This window comes from Schistocerca gregaria, chromosome 6, assembly GCF_023897955.1.
Source record: "Schistocerca gregaria isolate iqSchGreg1 chromosome 6, iqSchGreg1.2, whole genome shotgun sequence".
Taxonomy (NCBI): domain Eukaryota; kingdom Metazoa; phylum Arthropoda; class Insecta; order Orthoptera; family Acrididae; genus Schistocerca; species Schistocerca gregaria.
The window spans coordinates 305,853,190-305,874,383 of record NC_064925.1 but is presented as its reverse complement, the minus strand read 5'-3'; the positions used below and the strand labels follow the sequence as shown (position 1 = coordinate 305,874,383).

Genomic DNA, 21,194 nt, shown 5'->3' with positions numbered 1-21,194 from the left:
TTAACATAACTAGTTTCCAGGCTGTAAAGTTGTATTTGTGCTCATATCATCAGGTATTTCCTTTTTCTTGGAATGTTTTCCAATCAGCTGTACTGTTCTGTTGCATCTTAAAAGTCAGCCAGTTGTACATAAATGTTAGGTTCATTGACCTAGATTTTGACACCTATTAGGAGTGTCTTCATCAGATTGAACAGTTGCTAAATCATAAAATTACATTGCTAAAAAGCAATAGTCAGAATTTGGAGCAGCTATGCTTAAGTCAAAAGTGAAACAAAATGGTAACCTTTGCCTCCTGTACCCAGCTGAGAACATCAGACACGTGTCCCAGCTGGGCACATGTTGCAAGGCTACAACATTTTGTTTCACTTTTGTCTTGAGCATAGCTGCTCCACATTCTGACTATTGCTTTTTAGCAATGTAATTTTATGATTCAGCAACTGTTCAATCTGATGAGGACATCCCTAGTAAGTGTCAAAACTTAGGACTACATACTTATTGTCTATGTGCAACTGGTTGGCTCTTCAATCCTTTATTGAAACTAGTATATAGTTGCTGAATAACAGCCATGTTCAAAACTGTAAGCCTTATATATGTTAACAATGAAGTAATTAAGATTGGTTCCCTTTTATAGGGTGTTTTACCAAATATCCGGTTAGATGTATGGAAATACCTCCTGGGATACTACCCCTGGACTTCTACAGAAGAAGAAAGACAGCAAATAAAGAGAAATAAAACTGATGAGTACTACCAAATGAAACTGCAGTGGCGGACCATAACACCATCACAGGAACTGAGGTTTTCAGACTTTCGGGAGAGGAAAAGCCTCATTGGTTGGTGGTTTCTTAACTTTGTTATAAATGTAGTTGCCCACAGTCCCTTGTATTTTTGCAATTGTTTGCTATATATTAAATGCTAGTACAGGTTATTCTTGTTTATATAACTGTTCTTTTCTTTTTTCCTTTGAATGCTCTTACATGAATAATAATTTGTGGTGCTTTATTAGTACTCTTCCTTTTATTATTTTCTTGGCAGAGAAGGATGTCAACCGCACTGATCGTACAATACAATTCTTTGCTGGTGATAACAATTGCAATCTTCAAGTATTGTCAGATGTCCTGATGACATACGTCATGTATAATTTTGATTTGGGATATGTCCAAGGAATGAGTGATCTCCTGTCGCCAATTCTTGTCATTATGAACAATGAAGTGGAAGCATTCTGGTGTTTTGTGGGTTTTATGGACAAAGTGGTAAGTTCGAGTTTTACTTTAGATGTAGATACCACAGAAACATCGTAGTGTGTCAAATTGAAGTACAATGCCACTTTTAAAAGTGGAAAATTTACATGTTGCAGTAGTTCCTCAGTTCTCTTCAAATTTTCTCATGAATATGTCTATCATAAATTTGAATTAGTATATGTTACACTATGGATCTGTGAGATCAGTTTACTGCAAGATCAATGTTATTCACGGTGAGATAATCAGGCAGTCCATGTGAACTTTCAGTGCTTACCCTATGTCCTACATCCATGCTGAAGCAGGAAGTCCAGAATGGAATAACAATATGAAAAGGATAGATCACTATGCACTACATGGAAAAATGTTTTCACAGACAAGCACAATCAAAACGAATGTTAGAAATATTGCAGCATTCAGACAAAATCCTTCTTCAGAAGTACAAAACGTACATTGACACAACTCGTACACACATGGTCACTGTTTGTGGCCACTGAGGACCTTTGTGCCTCACGACAGTGGTCGTGTGTGTGGATGTGGTCGTGTGTGTGGGTGTGGTCGTGTGTGTGGGTGTGGTCGTGTGTGTGGGTGTGGTCGTGTGTGTGGGTGTGGTCGTGTGTGTGGGTGTGGTCGTGTGTGTGGGTGTGGTCGTGTGTGTGTGGGTGTGGTCGTGTGTGTGTGGGTGTGGTCGTGTGTGTGTGGGTGTGGTCGTGTGTGTGTGGGTGTGGTCGTGTGTGTGTGGGTGTGGTCGTGTGTGTGTGGGTGTGGTCGTGTGTGTGTGGGTGTGGTCGTGTGTGGGTGGGTGTGGTCGTGTGTGGGTGGGTGTGGGTGGGTGTGGTCGTGTGTGTGGGTGTGGTCGTGTGTGTGGGTGTGGTCGTGTGTGTGGGTGTGGTCGGGGGGGGGGGGGAGACCTGCTGTTGGGTGTGTGTTTTTATTTACACGTCAAGTTCCGTAGGACCAAATTGAGGAGCAAAAGGTCATGGAACATGTGAGTACATGAAATTACAACATAAAAGTATGTACAGATAAAAATAAAATGTTCATGAAAACAAAAAAAGTCAATACACAAGTTTAATTAAACACAATCTACAATACAACAAGAATAAACTTAATTTTTCAAGGAACTCCTCAACAGAATAGGAGTGACCCACGAGGAAACTCTGCAGTTTCGATTTGAAACCGCATGGATTACACCCAAGATTTTTTTAATTAATTGGTAGCTTACTGAAAATGGATGTAGCAATATACTGCACACCTTTCCGCATAATTATTAAGGAAGTCTGATCCAAATGCAGGTTTGATCTCTGCTGAGTATTAACTGAGTGAAAGCTGCTTGTTCTTGGGAATAAGCTAATATTGTTAACAAGAAATGACAGTAAGGAATATATATATTGAAAGGCCAGTGTCAAAATAACTAGACTCATGAGCAGGGGTCAACAAGAGATTCGTGAACTTACACCACTCATTGCCCATACTGCCCGTTTCTGAGTCAAAAATGTCCCTTTCGAATGGGGAGAGTTACCTCAAAATCTAATACCATATGACATAAGCAAATGAAAATAAGCAAAGTAGACTAATTTTTGTGTTGAAAGATCACTCACTTCAAATAGTGTTCAAATAGTAAAAATGGCAGCATTAAGTCCGAACAAGATCCTGAACGTGGGCTTTTCACAACAGTTTACTATCTACCTGAACACCTAGAAATTTGAACTGTTAATTTTCACTAATCATATGCCCATTCTGTGAAATTAAAATGGCAGGTTTTGTTGAATTGTGTGTTAGAAACTGTAAAAACTGAGTTTTAACTGATTCCAATCCCAAAGAAAGCAGGTGTCGACAGATGTGAAAATTAGCGAACTATTAGTTTAATAAGTCACAGCTGCAAAATACTAACGAGAATTCTTTACACATGAATGAAAAAACTGGTAGAAGCGGACCTTGGGGAAGATCAGTTTGGATTCCGCAGAAATGTTGTAACATGTGAGGCAATACTAACCTTAAGACTTATCTTAGAAGAAAGATTAAGAAAAGGCAAACCTATGTTTCTAGCATTTGTAGACTTAGAGAAAGCTTTTGACAATGTTAACTGGAATACTCGCTTTCAAATTCTGAAGGTGGCAGGGGTAAGATACAGGGAGCGTAAGGCTATTTACAATTTGTACAGAAACCAGATGGCAGTTATAAGAGACGAGGGCCATGAAAGGGGAGCTGTGGTTGGGAAGGGAGTGAGACAGGATTGTAGCCTCTCCCCGATGTTATTCAATCTGTATATTGAGCAAGCAGTAAAGGAAACAAAAGAAAAATTTGGAGTAGGTATTAAAATTCATGGAGAAGAAATAAAAACTTTGAGGTTCGCCGATGACATTGTAAATGTCAGAGACAGCAAAGGACTTGGAAGAGCAGTTGAACGGAATGGACAGTGTCTTGAAAGTAGGACATAAGATGAACATCAACAAAAGCAAAACGAGGATAATGGAATGTAGTCAAATTAAATCGGGTGATGCTGAGGGCATTAGATTAGGAAATGAGACGCTTATAGTAGTAAAGGAGTTTTTGCTATTTAGGGAGCAAAATAACTGATGATGGTCGAAGTAGAGAGGATATGAAATGTAGACTGGCAATGGCCAGGAAAGCCTTTCTGAAGAAGAGAAATTTGTTAGCATCGAGTATAGATTTAAGTGTCAGGAAGTCGTTTCTGAAAGTATTTGTATGGAGTGTAGCCATGTATGGAAGTGAAACATGGATGATAAATAGTTTACACAAGAAGAGAATAGCGGCTTTCGAAATGTGGCGCTACAGAAGAATGCTGAAGATTAGATGGGTAGATCACATAACTAATGAGGATGTATTGAATAGAATTGGGGAGAAGAGGAGTTTGTGGCACAACTTGACAAAAAGAAGGGATCGGTTGGTAGGACATGTTTTGAGGCATCAAGGGATCACCAATTTAGTATTGGAGGGCCGCATGGAGGGTAAAAATCATAGAGGGAGACAAAGAGATGAATACACCAAGCAGATTCAGAAGGATGTAGGTTGCAGTGGGTACTGGGAGATGAAGAAGCTTGCACAGGATAGAGTAGCATGGAGAGCTGCATCAAACCAGTCTCAGGACTGAAGACAACAACAACAACAACAACAACAACAACAACTGTGATTTAGTGCTAGTTTATTTTCTACATGCCATTAACTTAGGTCACGAACTGCACTATTTGAAACCAGGCCAGTGCTGAACACAACATCCTTTACTGCCAAGTTAATATCTTCAGCAAACAGAAATATTTTGGAGTTACCTTAATACTAGAGGGCATATCATTTATATAAATAAGGAACGGAAGTGGTCCCAACACTGATCTCTGGGGCACACCCTACTTCACTGTACACCTCTCAGACCCTACGTAACAGCCATTCTTAACATTGTGAATAATGACCTTTTGCAGTCTGTTGCTAAACCAATTGTGAGCTACTCTGCGTATTCCGTACTGGTCCAACTTTTGGAGCAATACTTTGTGCTCAACATAATCAAACGCCTTAGTTAAATAAACAAAATATGCTTAGCATTCGAAACCTTCTAACCCATTCAGTACCTCAAAGAGCTAGGAGAATCGAGCATTTTCAGTTGCTAAACAACTTCCAAAGCCGAACTGTACATTTGATAGCAAGTCGAGTGGTATAAAATGATCAATTGTCCTTACATACACAGCCTTTTCAATAACTTTAGCAAACATTAATGGCATGGAAATAGCTCTCAAATTGTCTAAATTATCACCCCGCCCCCATTTTTTATAAAGCAGCTTTTCTACTGAGTACTTTAATTGTTCAGGAAACTGACCAATCCTAAAGGAAAAATTACAAATATGGCTAAATACAGGGATAACATGTGCTGCAGAGTACTTTAATATTGTTAAGCACTCCATCATATCCATTAGAGTCCTTAGTCTTCAGTGGTGTACTTATTGACTCAATCTCCCCCTTGTGTGTATCACAGAGGAGTATTTTAGACATCAGTCTCAGAAATGCATCTGCCAAGAAAGTTATGATTCCTTGTAGAAACTAAATTTTCATTTAATTCACCAGCAATGCTCAGAAAATGATTGTTAAATATTGTACATAACCTATATCTGATCTGTCAGTAATAGAAATATTTTTAGTACAAACTGACTTTATATCGTCAACCTTTTGCTGCTGATGAGAGACTTTCTTCACAACTGACTATTTGGTTTTAGTTTTGTCCTGTGACTTAGTTATTCTATTTGCGTAGCACATACTCAAATACTCTTTGCCTTCCTAATAACTTTTTGAAGCACATTATAATACTGTCTGTAATGGGCTACTGTAACTTGATTGTGACTACTTCTAACATTCTGATATAATGTTTCCTCCTTCTGGAGGAAGACTTTGTCAGAAAGTTGAAACATTTCTAGCATTCATTTTCAGTGTGCCTGTCAGCGACTTGGCACCACCTACGTCATGAGTAGCAATTTATCCTTGCCATATTGTTGTTATACTAGCTGAATACATTGGATTTTATTCTTTTTGCTACCTATGTACAGTTTCCATTTAATTTTGTTTCAGTCCGTTTTAAGGCTACCACCTCCTTTTATGCTTAATACCTGGTGTGATGACTGTATATTTCTGTTTGGTCACCTACTTTGGGGTCAGACAATGTCTTTGTCAAGTTGATGAAACAGTATTATGAGAAGAAGAGATGCTTCTCACCATAGAGTGGAAATGCTTAGTCACAGGTAGACACAACAGAAAGACTCTCACAATTACAGCTTTCAACCATAAAGGTCTTTGTCAACAATACACACGAATGTGCATGCGCACACACTTACTCTCGCTCAAATGAAATCCCCACACACAACTGTAGTCTCAGGGAAATTAAACCACTGAAACTGTGGTTTCAATTGCCTGAGCCTGCTGTCGAGTGTGTGAGTTGAGTGTGTGTGAGTGTGTGCGCATGTTTGTATGTGTTTGTGTGTCTATTGTTGACGAAGGCCTTTGTGGCTGAAAGCTATAATTGTGTGTGTCTTTTTGTTGTGCATATCTGTGACTAACCATCTCCGCTATATGGTGAGTAGCAAATTTCCTTCTCATAGTATTGTTCCATTCCATCCTGGATTTTCCATTATTCTAGTTGATGCCATATTTATCAATGAACAATGCATCTTTCAGTCTCTCATGTATAAAAATGCACCTTCACTGTTGTTTGTATAAAAATTCACCTTGACTGTTACTGTGTGCCCCAATTACACTCTGAAATTTTTGAAATAGAGAGAAGGTAGTTTATCTTTTAAGCAACCTGTCCCTCAAAAGAAGTGGCACGTTCTGAAAGGAATTGTTTGCTTTAGTGATAAACTTCATATTGTAGGAAATATGTGATGGGGTAGATGAAACATTTTATTTACCAAGCGGCAGCAGAAGAATGCACACATAAAAGGAGGTTATACTTAAGCAAGCTAGTGGAGCCAGTGGTTCCTTCTCCTGGCAGAAGGATTGAAGGGAAAGGAAGAGGGCTGAACAAAAAGGACTGGAGAGATTTAGGAAAATGGGTAGATTTCAGAAAAGTCACCCAGAACCATGAGTCTGGGGAGACTTCCTGAATGGGATGAGAAGGAAGTCTTTCCTTTTCATCCCGTCCAGTAAGTCTCTCCTGATCTGTGGTTCTACCTGTTTGCCTAAATCTCTCCAGATCTTTTCCTTCACCCCTCTTCCTTCTCATTTAACCTTTCTCCCAGGAGGAGAAGCCACAGGCTCCAAAAGTTTGCACGAGTACAACTGTCTTTTATGTCTGTTCTCCTGCTGCTGCAGTGGGTAGATATTTTTATTTATCCAATTGCATTACGCTGTTGAAAACGATTATTTTCGTTGTTATATTGTAGGAAATGTTGCATTCATATCCTGTACAGTAACGATTTTATGTAAGGTTATAGTATCCTGACACCCTTAACACTCGTACTCCATTCCTAAGGCCACCACTAGTGGTGCCTTAACAAACATAACTTTTGCCAGGAATCAAGTCGTATATGTAACAAATTTGGTAGAAATTGCTTCATTTCTTTTAGCATATTGTTTATGCAAGACCTTTACCCCACCTCCGCAAATAAGAGTGCTAGGGTTGTCTTGTCCAGTTGTAATTGTCTCCCCATGTTGTGCTAGGTTACACATGCCAGGTTCAGTTTAAATTGTTTCAGGCACCCTATAGTGCAACAGCTTGTTAATATTTTAAGTTACCTCATTGTGATCTTCAGTTCAGAGTAGTCTGCAAACCCCGGCTTGTTAAATATTGTTCTTATCAATAGAATAACTTAATTTTTACTAACAACCAGGACTTAGCAATTCCAATCTTTTAAGGCTTCTATTGTGCTTTTAAATAAAACTCATTAGCTGATAAGCATTTTGTTACAGGAGACCTTCTGGGTAATGTATAAGTAGTAGTTTTTCAATAAGTAAATACTCTTCATTGATCTAAACTTCTGGTCATTGGTATTCCTTGACAGTGAGGCTGGTGCAGAAGGCTCTTTGCCACCTTTGACTACTTCGCACGTCAAGATTTCACACACGTCTCCAACTCTATTGGAATGGCACAAAGACCAGGCGGAATACCTCACGCAAATAATAAAATACACAAAACAGGACTTGTCCAATAATAACTCTTCTTATGTAACAGTTAAAACTTTGTATTAGAGATAATTATTCTGGATGACAAAATGCATATAGTTCTACTAATAAAGCTTGTTCATTTATATTCAAAATTAGTACAAGATTTCACTTCCACTCAACAAATTATTGCTTTCCAAACTTAGGCTATAAAATACCTGGAAAATCTTGTACTGCCACAATAGCTATGCTGGAACATAAGCATACAGCTAAACAGTGAATTGTGAGTCAGTGGCAGGTCTAGGGATGCTGAACAGAGAAGACAGAGTGCAGGGGGATCTCAAGATGCTATACTTTCCCCCTTACCTACATCTACATTAATTTTATACTCCACAAGCCACCCAATGGTGTGTGGCGGAGGGCACTTCAGTGCCACTGTCATTACCTCCCTTTCCTGTTCCAGTCGCATATGGTTCGCGGGAAGAAAGACTGCCGGAAAGCCCTGTGCACGCTCGAATCTCTGTAATTTTACATTTGTGATCTCCTCGGGAGGTATAAGTAGGGGGAAGCAATATATTTGGTACCTCATGCAGAAAGGAACCCTCTCGAAACCTGAGCAGCAAGCTACACCGCAATACAGAGCACCTCTCTTGCAGACTCCATCACTTGTTTGCTAAACATCGCTGTAATGTTATCACGCTTACCAAATAATCCTGTGACGAAATGCGCCGGTCTTGTTTGGATCTTCTCTATCCCCTCTGTCAACCCGACCTGTATGGATCCCACACTGATGAGCAATACTCAAGTATAGGTCAAAAGAGTGTTTTGTGAGCCACCTCCTTTGTTGGTGGACTACATTTTCTAAGGACTTTCCCAATGAATCTCAACCTGGCACCCACCTTCCAACAATTAATTTTATATGATCATTCGTTCCGTACGCATACTCCCAGATATTTTACAGAAGTAACTGCTACCAGTGTTTGTTCCGCTATCATATAATCATACAATGAAGGATCCTTCTTTCTATGTATTTGCAATGCGTTACATTTGTCTATGTTAAGGGTCAGTTGCCACTCCCTGCACCAAGTGCCTATCTGCTGCAGATCTTCTTGCATTTCGCTGCAATTTTCTAATGCTGCAACTTCTCTGTATACTACAGCATCATCCGCGAAAAGCCGCATGGAATTTCCGACACTATCTACTAGGTCATTTATATACACTACTGGCCATTAAAATTGCTACACCACAAAGATGATGTACTACAGACGCAACCGACAGGAAGAAGATGCTTTGATATGCAAATGATTAGCTTTTCAGAGCATTCACACAAGCAGCTGTCAGAAGGACAATGAGAGATTCTTTCAACGAATTTGAAAGCAATATTTTATCTGCAGATTCTAAAAATAACCCCAAAAAATTTTGGTTGTACGTAAAATCTATGAACGCTACAAATAATTCAATACCTTCTCTTGGCGCGAATTGTGCCCTCCTCCACACACCGCTTGGTGACGAGCAGAGTATATATGTAGATGGTAGGTATTAGTACTTAATAAATGGTGCACTTCATGTTAGGATAAGAACCTTTATTGGTCTGTACAGCAAGAAGATAAACAGCTTTCATCACATAATATACTATTATTGTTCAGCTGGTTATTTTCTGTACCACACATCTGCCAACCTCACACTCTTCGATTCTCACGCTGCGATGGGTAGCAATATACCGTATGGTGGAGTGTGGTCTTTCCAGAGTTGGGATTTGGTGAGATTGCCAAATGATAAGTGTGGAATGACCTGCAAGTCGAGGTTGCTGCACTACACCTCCGCAATGAAAAGATAAAAAATTTAACCAATTTGAGCTATGGAATGTCTGTCAGCTCAAAATAGAACTACTCTTTCAATTTGTAAATGGCTTCTGTTATGGCTGGATGGTGAGTTTGCGAGGTGACTGCTGCCTGTGGGTGGTGGTTTCCAGATGGACCACAGTGTTCTGGGTGATATTGCAGTATAGTGGCTGTGACATGGTATGTGTTCACTTAGGTAGGCTTGTTTGCATCAGTTGATACACTCTACTTTATATACCCCTTAAATGTGGAGTGTGAGTGTCCTGTTATTTCATCCTGTAGCTGTGGATGGGCTTTGGTAGGCCAGCTCCAATGATCTGTGCAGTGGACTGTGCCGAAGAAAACATGTTTTGTCATTGCCTTGTGTTTGGAAACAAAAATACCATGTTTTCCATGCCGTGTAGTTTCAAGCGGTTGCATGGACTCCATTTGCCTCTGGGGATCCAATAGGTTCACATCCAGGGTGTAAGTGAACTGGTGTTGACGAGTGGTTGGCAGGTAATGCCAGGGTGCCAGACAATGCGACTGCAGTGACTCTTGTAGTTGCATTGTTGTTCATTCTGCCTCTGCCCGTGTTCATAGCACACACTAGTTTTGCTGTTGCAGCATGTGCATCTCTTCCATATGCTGATTGCACAACAGCTGCTGCTGTTGTAGTAGTTGTTACCAGCACTTAAATTGTTGCTGTAGTTCTCCCATTTGTTCTTGTTGCTGTTGTAACCGTTCCATGATAATTTAATCGGCGGGGCACCATTTTGTAGGTACTTCATAAACGGTATGCTTCACATACATATAAAACTCTTTATTGGTGTATGTGCAACAACGAGATAAATAGCTACTATCACATAATGTACTATTGTCATCCCAGTGGTTATTTTATGTATGCCCATATGACAACTGCACACTCTCAGATCCTTGCACCACAGCAAGTAGCAATATACTGTCTGCTGGAGAGAGTGTCGTCATTCAGTGTCAGTCATAGCTAGCATTGTCAGTTTGTATGTGTGGAGTAACCTGTGAGTTGAGGTCACTACAAGTGTAACACCAGAAGAACTCAAAACTCCCCCCTCTCCCCCCTGTCTGTGTGTGTGTGTGTGTGTGTGTGTGTGTGTGTGTGTGTGTGTGTGTGTGTGTGTGTGTGTGTGTTTCCGCGCTTGCGCCCTTCTATGTGTATATGGGCAGTACTGACCTTCCTCCTGAACATAAGGTCTGGTAAACAGTTGTCTCGTAACTTTGTAGACATTTCCTTTTTATAATGTGGGATAAATTAAAATGACCCATGGCTTTCCTACTCCAACAATAGGACACCCTCATGTGCTAGTAACAACAGACTAGAGCAAACTGCATTTTAACTAGTTACTTTTTGTACTTGAATAAGATGGTAGATGTTATTTCTCCTGCATATCCACCCTATGTTTTTGCAGAAAAGTGTGGTGCAAAATTTAAGGGCCAGTGAAATGTAATTCTGCTCCCTAACATACAGCACATATGAACCGGGCTAATTGTATCTTGTGTGTCTGAAATACCCATTTGCAAGAGTACACTGTGTCATAGCTCAATTTGCAATTAATATCTAATTATTTATAATTAATATCTAATTTGTATAATTGCTGTATTGTGTAGTAATGGTTGGTTTTTTCCTCTCTCAGTTCTCAAATTTTGAGTTGGACCAGGCTGGTATGAAGCTGCAACTCCAGCAGCTCCACACTCTTTTAGCTGCTGCGGAGCCTCAGTTAGCAACATACCTTGATCAAAATGATTCTGCAAATATGTTCTTCTGTTTCCGTTGGCTACTTGTTCTTTTCAAGAGAGAATTTCCTTTACATGATGTCATGCGTCTTTGGGAGGTAAGCTGAGAAAGTCTCTTCGGAACTTGGGGCGATATTGTATTATATTGACATTACTTCAGAGCTATTTTCATTAGTTTTATTTCTCTATAGTTTGATATCTGACAAGTGCACATCAAGTAAACACTGTAATGATCTTTTCCAGGTACTATGGACAGATTTGCCATGCCCAAACTTTCATCTTCTTATCTGCGTAGCTATTTTGGACACGGAGAAAAACAACCTTATTGGCAACAGATATGGTTTTACTGAAATATTGAAGGTAGGCTTAGCTAATTTCACCTCATTGTTCATGATTAGGTTTGAAAAGGAGCAACATAATGGTTTACCATTTAGCCATGATACCTGAAATGCATTGAAGTTACATAAACTGTAATGCCCGAGTCTGGAAGCTATGCCTGTTTCAGGGGTGAAAGCAAATCTCATTTCGTTTGTGAAATTCCTCCTTTGACTTTATTGCTGGGATTTCCTATCCCTAGACACTCTATGGTGACAAATCTTCTGTATCTTGATTCAGTTTGGGAGTTTATTACCCTTGGTAGTTCATTGGTTAGGTGCCAAACTACAAATTAAAAAATCTGGCATTTCATTCCTGCTTAGTCCTAGGATTTTTTCTGTCACTAATCACTTTCTTCATCTCTGGCAATATTTGTTAATGTGAAATATTGCAAGCTGCACTGTCGTTTAGAGTTAAGGCAATGATATGTCAGTTCCAGTAGGACCGAGCCGTTTACATTTATTTCATTGGCAGCTCATCAATAGCAGCTGGAGGCATAGAGCAGTGTTTCCACAACCCACACAGAAAACACAAGTAAGCTAACATTTCATTCAGCTTGCTTGATCTTGCAAACTATTCAGTGCACAAGTGAGCCTGGCTGCAGTGTGTTCTGGACAAGCTGTATTAAGTTTTAATGTTAGTTTTATTTGTGGTGGCAAATTAAGCCATCATAACAGCAGTTTACGAAAATACACTTCCGGCCAACATTATGAAATTTTTTTATAAGCAAGAATTTTTATTTTTATTTTACTGGAATTAAATGCATTCGTCTTTTCAGTGATCAGTCCCTGTAGACCAAGTGCTGTATCAACGATCTGTTTCCATCTTCTGTATCGCGCTATCTCTCTGCACTGTGTGGGGATTCCTAATGCTGTGACGTCCTATCATCTTTCAACTGTTTGCGAGTTTGGGCCAGTGGTCTTGTTGCTTGGAGAGTGCCCTCAGATGCCTTCTTAGGAATTCTGTTGCTTTCTATTCTAGCCACATGCCCAGCCCATTGCAGTCTCCTACTTTCTAATTTCTAGACGATAGTTGGTTGCTTTATTAACACATACGTTTCAGTCTTCTTTCAAACTCTCCAGATGTAATTCTCCAATACAGGTCGCCAGATTTTTCTCATCACTTTTCTTTTGAAAACATTAAGTTTCTCTCTCTCTCTCTCTCTCTCTCTCTCTCTCTCTCTCTCTCTCTCTCTCTCTCTCTCTCTTTTGTGGTAAGCTTCCAGCTTTCCAAACCATACAGTACTACTGGGCAGATAGTGTTATATACGGCATAACAATTATTGAACTATATGAAAAAAACCAGTTAATTAGTTACAAACTATGGTGTGCACACACTTTATTCAACATGTAAACATCCCTACAGGTATTTGGATTTAGGTTATGACATGTTCAATATGCCTGCTATCATTGGTTATGATGTGGCACAGATGAATAGCAAAATTCTGAGTAACCCGCTGAAGTGTTGGAACATTGATGCTGTCGATGAGCTCCTGAATGGCTGTTTTCAGCTCACCAATGGTTTTGGGGTTATTGCTGTACACCTTGTCTTTAATATAGCCCCACAAAAAGGAGTCACGTGTGTTCATATCTGGAGAATATGGTGGCTAATTGGGACCCATTCCAATGGCCTCAGGATACCCCAGAGCCAGAATGCCATCCCCAGAGTGCTCCTCCAGGACATGAAACAGACTCCTGCTTCGATGGTATAGAGCTCGTGTCTTCTATGAATCCCATTTTGTCATAATCAGAGTATCTTTGGGTAATGAGGATGAAAATCTTCCAGACCTACATGTACCATTTGGTAGTCACTATGCCATCAAGAAATATTGCACCCGTTATTCTGTGTGGGCATTGCACACCACAAAGTCGCCTGTTGAGGGTCAAAAGACTTCTCGATTGAGAAATGCGGATTCTCAGTCCCCCAAATGTGCCAGTTTTGCTTATTGAAAGTGGGCTTTGTTGCTAAACCAAACCATCATACCCCACAGCCAACCATGCAGTTTGAATGTCCTAATGCAAACTCTTGAGAAGTTATGACAATTTTATTTAATTTAGGTCAATAATTGTCAGCCTGTATCTTCATCTTTGTCGTGACTGAAAAAGCTTTACTTTTGAGTGGGCTGCGTACAGACATCTTGATCCTGAGGCTATTCTCTCATTTATATCCAGTGTTATGATATTTTTATTGCTGAAGCACGACCTGAGGTATTTCAACTGATAATCTTTTCTGAGTCTAGAATGGTGGTCAATTTCAAAGTGTGGATTTGGGTTTATGACTCAACCTATTTCCGTATATTGTGTCTTCTCTTGCTTTATCAAAAGCCTCTTTTTTCTGGCACTGTGTCTGACAGATCTGTATATGTCCTTCAGTTCTTCTTCTGTTTTACTGATTAAGACTAAATCATCTGTGAATGCCAGGAGTTTTATTTACTTCACTGTGTTCGAATCTGAGACCATTGTATGGCCATAAATTACTGCCTCAAACAACTTTCTCCAACGCAAGGTTGAAGAGAACAAATGAAAGAGCATATCCCTATCCCAAGCCTCATTTGATTGGGAAGTTGGGGGATATGGATCCTCTGAACTTCAGTACTGTCTGTAAGCCATCTGTGTATTGTTGTATCATTTTAATGATTTTACAAGGTTACTAAATTTTCTTAGTGTGTTGTAGAGGCTACTTGAATACATTTTTGCAAACAAAATGTTAGAGTACATCAAATTTTCACCTACTCGAAGTTAGAATTCTGTCAGAGTATTCTAAAATGAAATAATTTCAATGAGATATGAAGCATAATGGTCCATTCACACATATTAAGAAGTCCCTCTGCATGGTTTCGTTAAGAGAAATGGATTGCTGGGTCTATAATTAATGTATTAAGTTATCTGATTTGTCTATTTGTTTCTAACATAACAAAAAATAGATTTATGCATCTTTACAGTGGTACAAAATGTATTTTAAATAGGCCAACTGGTGTTGGGAGAAAGGATGAAAATGATGCAAAAAACAGCAACTCAGTTTTGCTGCAAATTTTATATTGTAAACATGTTTTGTGTGATACAGATTGAATTCTTGAAATAATCTGCATTTGGAGTTACTTGCTAATAATTTCCTTCTTATTGAAAAGTCAGAACTAGCAAATTATTATTTTATTTTGTTATTGAACTTCTTGCAAAGTGCATACTTCAAACATTCAGCAGAATCTGCTCCACGGCATGCCAGATTTCATGTGAGCCTGGTGTGTACAGGCCACATGTGGGCCAAGTCTCAGCCTGTCTTGTTCCTTCTCACAAGCAGTCGGTACAGTGCTACATTTCATTTAGTACTCCAGTGTGGCATTTTTCAGTCGGAAAATTTCTCTTCAGTTTGGCAGAATCACAGTGGAAGTACTGTTTATCCTTCACGATTTGTTCTGGTACAAATGTTTGCAGGTCCAGTGGCTGTTTGTACAAAAAGAGGCAGGCTTGTGACTATAGATGACTAGGCTCTTGATCTATCATCACAAGTTTTTAGAACTGAATGGGAATGACAGAACAGAGGGATGAGAATTCTCAATTTCCGTCATGCAGTTGCATAATTGATGGGTACTACAAATTTGCTATAAAAATGCAAGAAGAATTTAAAGATTTAATTGGCAATGAAAGAACAAATGGACAAGACTCATTGTTCTGTACATCAGGAAGCACTTTGTGCTAAATTTGCAGGCATCAAGCTCGTGAAGAAATTGGTGGTGTGAATAGCAAAATTTCTGAAGTCACAGGCATTATTCTTCTATTAGTTGGAACTGTTTTCCATGGAAATGAACAAAAAATACATTCATTAAGATAAAGGGCATTCCTAGAATTATTTTATTATTTAAAACTTGCTGTTGAATTTATTATGGAAATAGTAGTGTAGTAACAAAAGTTAGAACATGTGGAATGAATTACAGACTTCTGATTCTAAGAGGGCTTGACTGCATACTGCCTGCAGCAAGACATTGCAAGGCGAGGAACAATTTCTTTCTGGTTAGAGATGCATTAAAAAAAAAAAATAGTTGTGAAAGGGACACATTCTTACAGACACAGGTCTTTTTCCTAAGCTTACTGCCATTAAAGAAAATGTGACATCTAAAGAATTCATTGCGGCCATGAAAGAATAAGGAGTATAGTTTCCTAAACATTTTGAGGACACTGGCAGTCTTACTTGTTTAGAGCTGTGTTTAAAGACCATCTGCCATTTCAGTTGGGACCTCCTGTGTGCATGTAGAGAGATAACTGATTGACCTACTAGGTAATGCATGTTTTAATGAAAAATCCTTTGTCAAGACTGTCCAGGACATACATTTTGCTTTCCACAGGTAGAGTTTTCAGGTCTCCATAAAGAAGTTGCAAAACTGCTATGATATTTTGTCGCCCTATTTATGTGAAGGATCTTTCCTGATTGTGAAACTAAATAAGTTATGATTACATTTCAACCTCACTGCAGAAATCTGTGAAATTGTCTGCATCTGTCTGTATTATGCCGATAGTGTGAACCAGATAAAAATTATGTAAGTGCACCAAAAATTAATGGCCGCCCCTGATCTAGAAAAACTGTTGGTGATTCCTCAGATTTGATATTAGTGTGTCCATAAAACTCATGGTAAATATGACAGGTTTCATTTCTACTTCATAATATTGTGCCGTAATTGATTTGAGAAGCAGGAGATCGTTTGAGAGAAAACTCTGTGAAGGCAGAAGAATATTGTTCGAGCCCTTGATGGAAAGCATTACCATTGTTGTGGTTCCCCCCCCCAGTTGTCTGTCCAGCACTGCTTGACATCATGACAAGAACTGACTTGTATTTCGTTGAGCCGCATTGCATTGTTCAGTACCACACAACAAAAATAGTAATAACAAATAAAGCCTTAACTCCTACAACAGTAAGAATTAAAACAAACAAAATCACAGTGCAACAGTCACATGGGACAGCAAGGTGCCTCAGTGTGGCAGAAACTGAAACTGAAGCATAGTGCAAACAGGAAGGCTTGTTTTTTGGGGGGAGGGGGGGGGGGGTGAGTTGACAGTTTCATAACCGCAGGGACTTCCTACTTCCTACAGCTAAAGTCTCATGAGATTGCTGGAATGTTTGTTGTGGTTCCCACATGGACTTCACCCCCCTACTTCTGTTACAGCTGTTAACTCTAAATTACTTTAAATAGACTGTAACAAAGCATAGTGGTGTTGAAACCCACCGTAAGAGTTCATGACAGCTGTTTCTTTCTACTAGAGCAATTAATTTCATCACAGCTACATATTCTGGAAAGATGAACTTGAATTACTATTTGAACAGAGCAAATGTTAGCTGTCCATGTCAACAATAATGACAATTTTTCCGTGCTACCGGTTGCTGTCTGTTTCCAAGTTCGAAGGAATCTTGGCTACAAAACACTGTTGTTAATGGAATTTTGTTTGTATATGTGTCTGCTGTTGATAAATGTCCTTTATTAAACTGATATGCCATATTAAGCTGATGTAAAATTTATTACTCTATAGATCATCAGAGTTTTCTCTTAAGCCATTTTCTTGCTTTTTGTCCTAATTTAAGTGTGTTAAATTCTATGTTTTTTGCAGCATGTAAATGATCTGTCCCTGCATATTGACTTGGAGCTCATTCTGTGCAAGGCAGAAAGTATTTACCTGCAATTGTCTGAGGCCACAGAACTCCCTGATGCTGTCCGCAGGATAATTGGACTTGCACCAATAGAAACCAATGGCCATGCCACAGACGGGGGCAGCGATGATGAAGCAAATCGTGTAGCTGATGGTCCCGTTCGTGAGGGTCCACACTCAATTGACTCAGTCACATTAGTGGCTGGTTTGGGAGAAGCTGCTTATGAAAAAGGACTTGATCTGCACTACACTTAAAAGACTGAGGACTTCACAGTTGCAAGCTGTTTGTTGTTGTAATGCTGAAAATTCAAACCACTGGAGGTGGATGGAATAGCTGGAGATATAACTGACTTTGAGGAATAAAATTAATGGATAATGTACACACTGACTGAAATCAACTTTTGATTTTAACTGCAGAAATGCAAGGAAAAGGTAATTGCTACTTACTTTAAAGAGGACACGTGAAGTTGCAGACAGGCACGACTAAGACACTAATACATTAGTTTTCAGGCACAGTCTTTGTGAGGAGGAAAACACACACACACACACACACACACACACACACAAAAGCAAGGACACTTCATACACATATAACTGCCATGTTCGGAATCTGACCCGAGCTGCTGGTCAAGTTTGTGAGAGATGTGCTTGCATTAATGGATGAATGTGTGTGTTTCTTTTTCTGACAAAGGCTGTGGTTGAAAGCTAATGTGTAAGTGTCTTTTAGTTCTGCATGTCTGCAACTTAATGTGCCATCTTTACAGTAAGTGGCAATCCGCCTTTTCCTTAAATTGTTGATATTCCAACCTGGAGTTTCCATTGTTTCAATTTGAACTTACTTTTGAATTAGTAATGGCAATTTCTTGAGTCTAACTAAGAAATTCTGGAAAGAATGACATTTGGTCCTGATGATGATGTCTGTGAGTATTTTAGACTGTTTGTGAGTATTTTAAATGCATTTTTTTATTAGGTCCAGTTACATAAAATTTGTCCAAGAACTTCACAGTTTTGACCTCACTGGCCATGAGAAGGTCTGCAGAATTGTCTATCATGTAGATCTGAAAATAATGATGATGGCTGAAATTGGTAATTTCTTGTGGCAAGTTAATGTGGCTGCTGTAGAATAAACTAAAACAAATAATTCAGACTACACACTCTACCATAACACCCCTAAAATACCATGATGTCTCCAGAAAACTATTATTGTTAATTTTGTCATCATCATTGATTGAAGGTTATAGTTACCAGAACTGTTGTTAGTTATGGCTAGGATCTGCATATTATATTGAGAAAGTGTCATAGCGGTAATTAAATGTGAAAACTTTCTCGAAGACACATGACTTAGCCTTTGTAAGGCTGTGGAGAATAATCAAATCTGAAGTTCTTCATTGGAATCATGTACTGTAAATTAATTTTAATTTAGTTGTATATACATTTGTACCAAAAAAGAAAGACTGCTTTTAGTATTGTGCAGTTAATTGAACCAAGTTATTTAATGGTCCTAATACTGTGCACTCTTCTGCAGTATCTGTGGGTAAACCTCAACGTGTACAAATACATTTGTATTATCTACATAATGCTGTTCCTGAAGTATCTGCTTGAGTTTCTTAATTCTGTCACTTCATGTTAAAGAAAATATATCTAACTTTTGTAAATTTTATATATATGTAAACAATCCATTTCATGAACATGACTCAGTTATACAGTTATTTTAATGTGATGACATACTATACTTAGAGCAATGTTTCTTGCATGGTGGCTAGGCTATTTCCTTCTTTCACAAAAGGTTTTTGCAGTTAAGTGAAATGAGGTATTAGTTTTCATACATGTCAATGTTATAATAGATTGTAGAATGAATATTACATATTTGTGTGCCTTCTTGTACACTCAGAATTTGGTAATGTTAGTGAAATTTATTTTGAGCATTGGTTTCAGCAGTTACAAAGATTATAAATTGTAATTATACTGTGTAACTATTGCATATTGGACATGTCTCTCTGCTGCCTTAATTTGTTCTGTGAAACAGAGCAATCACAATAAATGTGCTTGATTATTTGAACACTCATGTACACATAATCATTTGTTGAATATAGAGTGAAAATTATATTTTATGAGCTTCTTTCAAATTATTGTCTTATTTTAATTTAAATAGTAGTCCGTTCTTTGAGAGATTGCCAACAGAACTTGTGAACTTTGTGTGTGTGTGTGTGTGTGTGTGTGTGTGTGTGTGTGTGTGTGAGAGAGAGAGAGAGAGAGAGAGAGAGAGAGAGAGAGAGACTGACTTCACCCCAAATGAAGGAAACTACTCAAAAAAGTAAAATCATGTCACAAATTTTCACATGGTGCTAGAAGGGAGTGTCCTGAACAACATACTGAAAATCCTGATTCCTACAAAAAAAGTCCTTTTTTTTTCTCTGGGGTAATGTTTTGCACATTGCAGGGGATGGAAAAATCGTAGGCTATTAAAAATATTGCCATTGTTATAAAATTGTTTATCTTTAAATGAAGTGAGCTGATAAGAAATATTAACTGTGTGACCAACGTCTGAAGTGCAATAAAGCCATATTAAGAGATAAATTGTATTTCATGGGTATAACAGGGTGAAGGGGGTGATGTGTGGAGTGGAAGTGTGGGGGAAGGTTGTTGCTGGATTGTGTTCATGTACTTGGCCTACGTAAGTCTGCAAACTGAAGATTGAGCAGGTGATTCCCCACTACACAAGAGCAACTTTAGGCTGTTTATCAAAGTTACATCGACTCTCCACAGTGCGCCTTATGAAGCACTGGTGACTCAATGTGGAGAAAATGAATTAACACTGCCTGGAACATAAATGCACTGAAGAGCCAGAGAAATTGGTACACTTGCCTAATATCATGTTGGGCCCCAGAAAGCGCACAGAAGTGCCACAACATGACATAGCATGGACTCAACTAATGTTGCGAGGCATCCCAGATACGCTCAATAATGTTCATCTCTGGGGAGTTTGGTGGCCAGCAGTATTTAAACTCAGAAGACAGTTCATGTAGCCACTCTGTAGTAATTTGGATGTATGGGGTGTTGCAGTGTCCTGCTGGAATTGCCCAAGTCTGTTGGAATGCACAATGGACATGAATGGATGCAGATGATCAGACAGGATGCTCACATGTCACCTGTTAGTCATATCTAGATGTATCTGGGGTCCCATATCACTGAAACACCATTACAGAGCCTCCAACATCTTGAACAGTTCTCTGATGATATGCAGGGTCTATATATTCATCAGGTTGTCTCCATACCTACACACGTCCACCCTCTCAATACAATTTGAAAACAGACTCGTCTGACGAGGCAACATGTTTCCAGTCAACAATAATCCACTGTCAGTGTTGTTGGGCCCAGGTGAGGCATAAAGTTTGTTTCATGGAGTTTATATGCCAACTAGCTCTGCAATTGAGGAAGAAATTGAAGAAATGTATGATGAAATAAAAGAAATTATTCAGATAGTGAAGGGTGACGAAAATTTAATAGTCATGGATGACTGGAATTCGGTTGTAGGAAAAGGGAGAGAAGGAAACGTAGTAGGTGAATGTGGATTGGGGGAGAGAAATGAAAGAGGAAGCCACCTGGTAGAATTTTGCACAGAGCACAACTTAATCATAGCTAACACTTGGTTTAAGAATCATGAAAGAAGGTTGTATACATGGAAGAACCCTGGAGATACTAAAAGGTATCAGATTATATAATGGTAAGACAGAGATTTGGGAACAAAGTTTTAAATTGTA

General features: G+C 38.9%; 1 protein-coding gene across 1 annotated transcript in view; it reads left to right on the top strand.

Annotated features, from left to right (window-relative positions):
• The window catches only part of LOC126277927 (TBC1 domain family member 15), a 56,498-nt gene extending 36,939 nt beyond the window's left edge, over window positions 1-19,559 (top strand). The window contains exons 7-11 of the mRNA XM_049977503.1: window positions 632-830; window positions 1,033-1,250; window positions 11,326-11,523; window positions 11,669-11,785; window positions 17,395-19,559. Of these exons, the coding sequence (XP_049833460.1) occupies window positions 632-830; window positions 1,033-1,250; window positions 11,326-11,523; window positions 11,669-11,785; window positions 17,395-17,688 (1,026 nt within the window). The 3' untranslated portion in view covers window positions 17,689-19,559. The remainder of the gene's footprint in view (window positions 1-631; window positions 831-1,032; window positions 1,251-11,325; window positions 11,524-11,668; window positions 11,786-17,394) is intronic.
• Window positions 19,560-21,194: the final 1,635 nt, after the last annotated feature.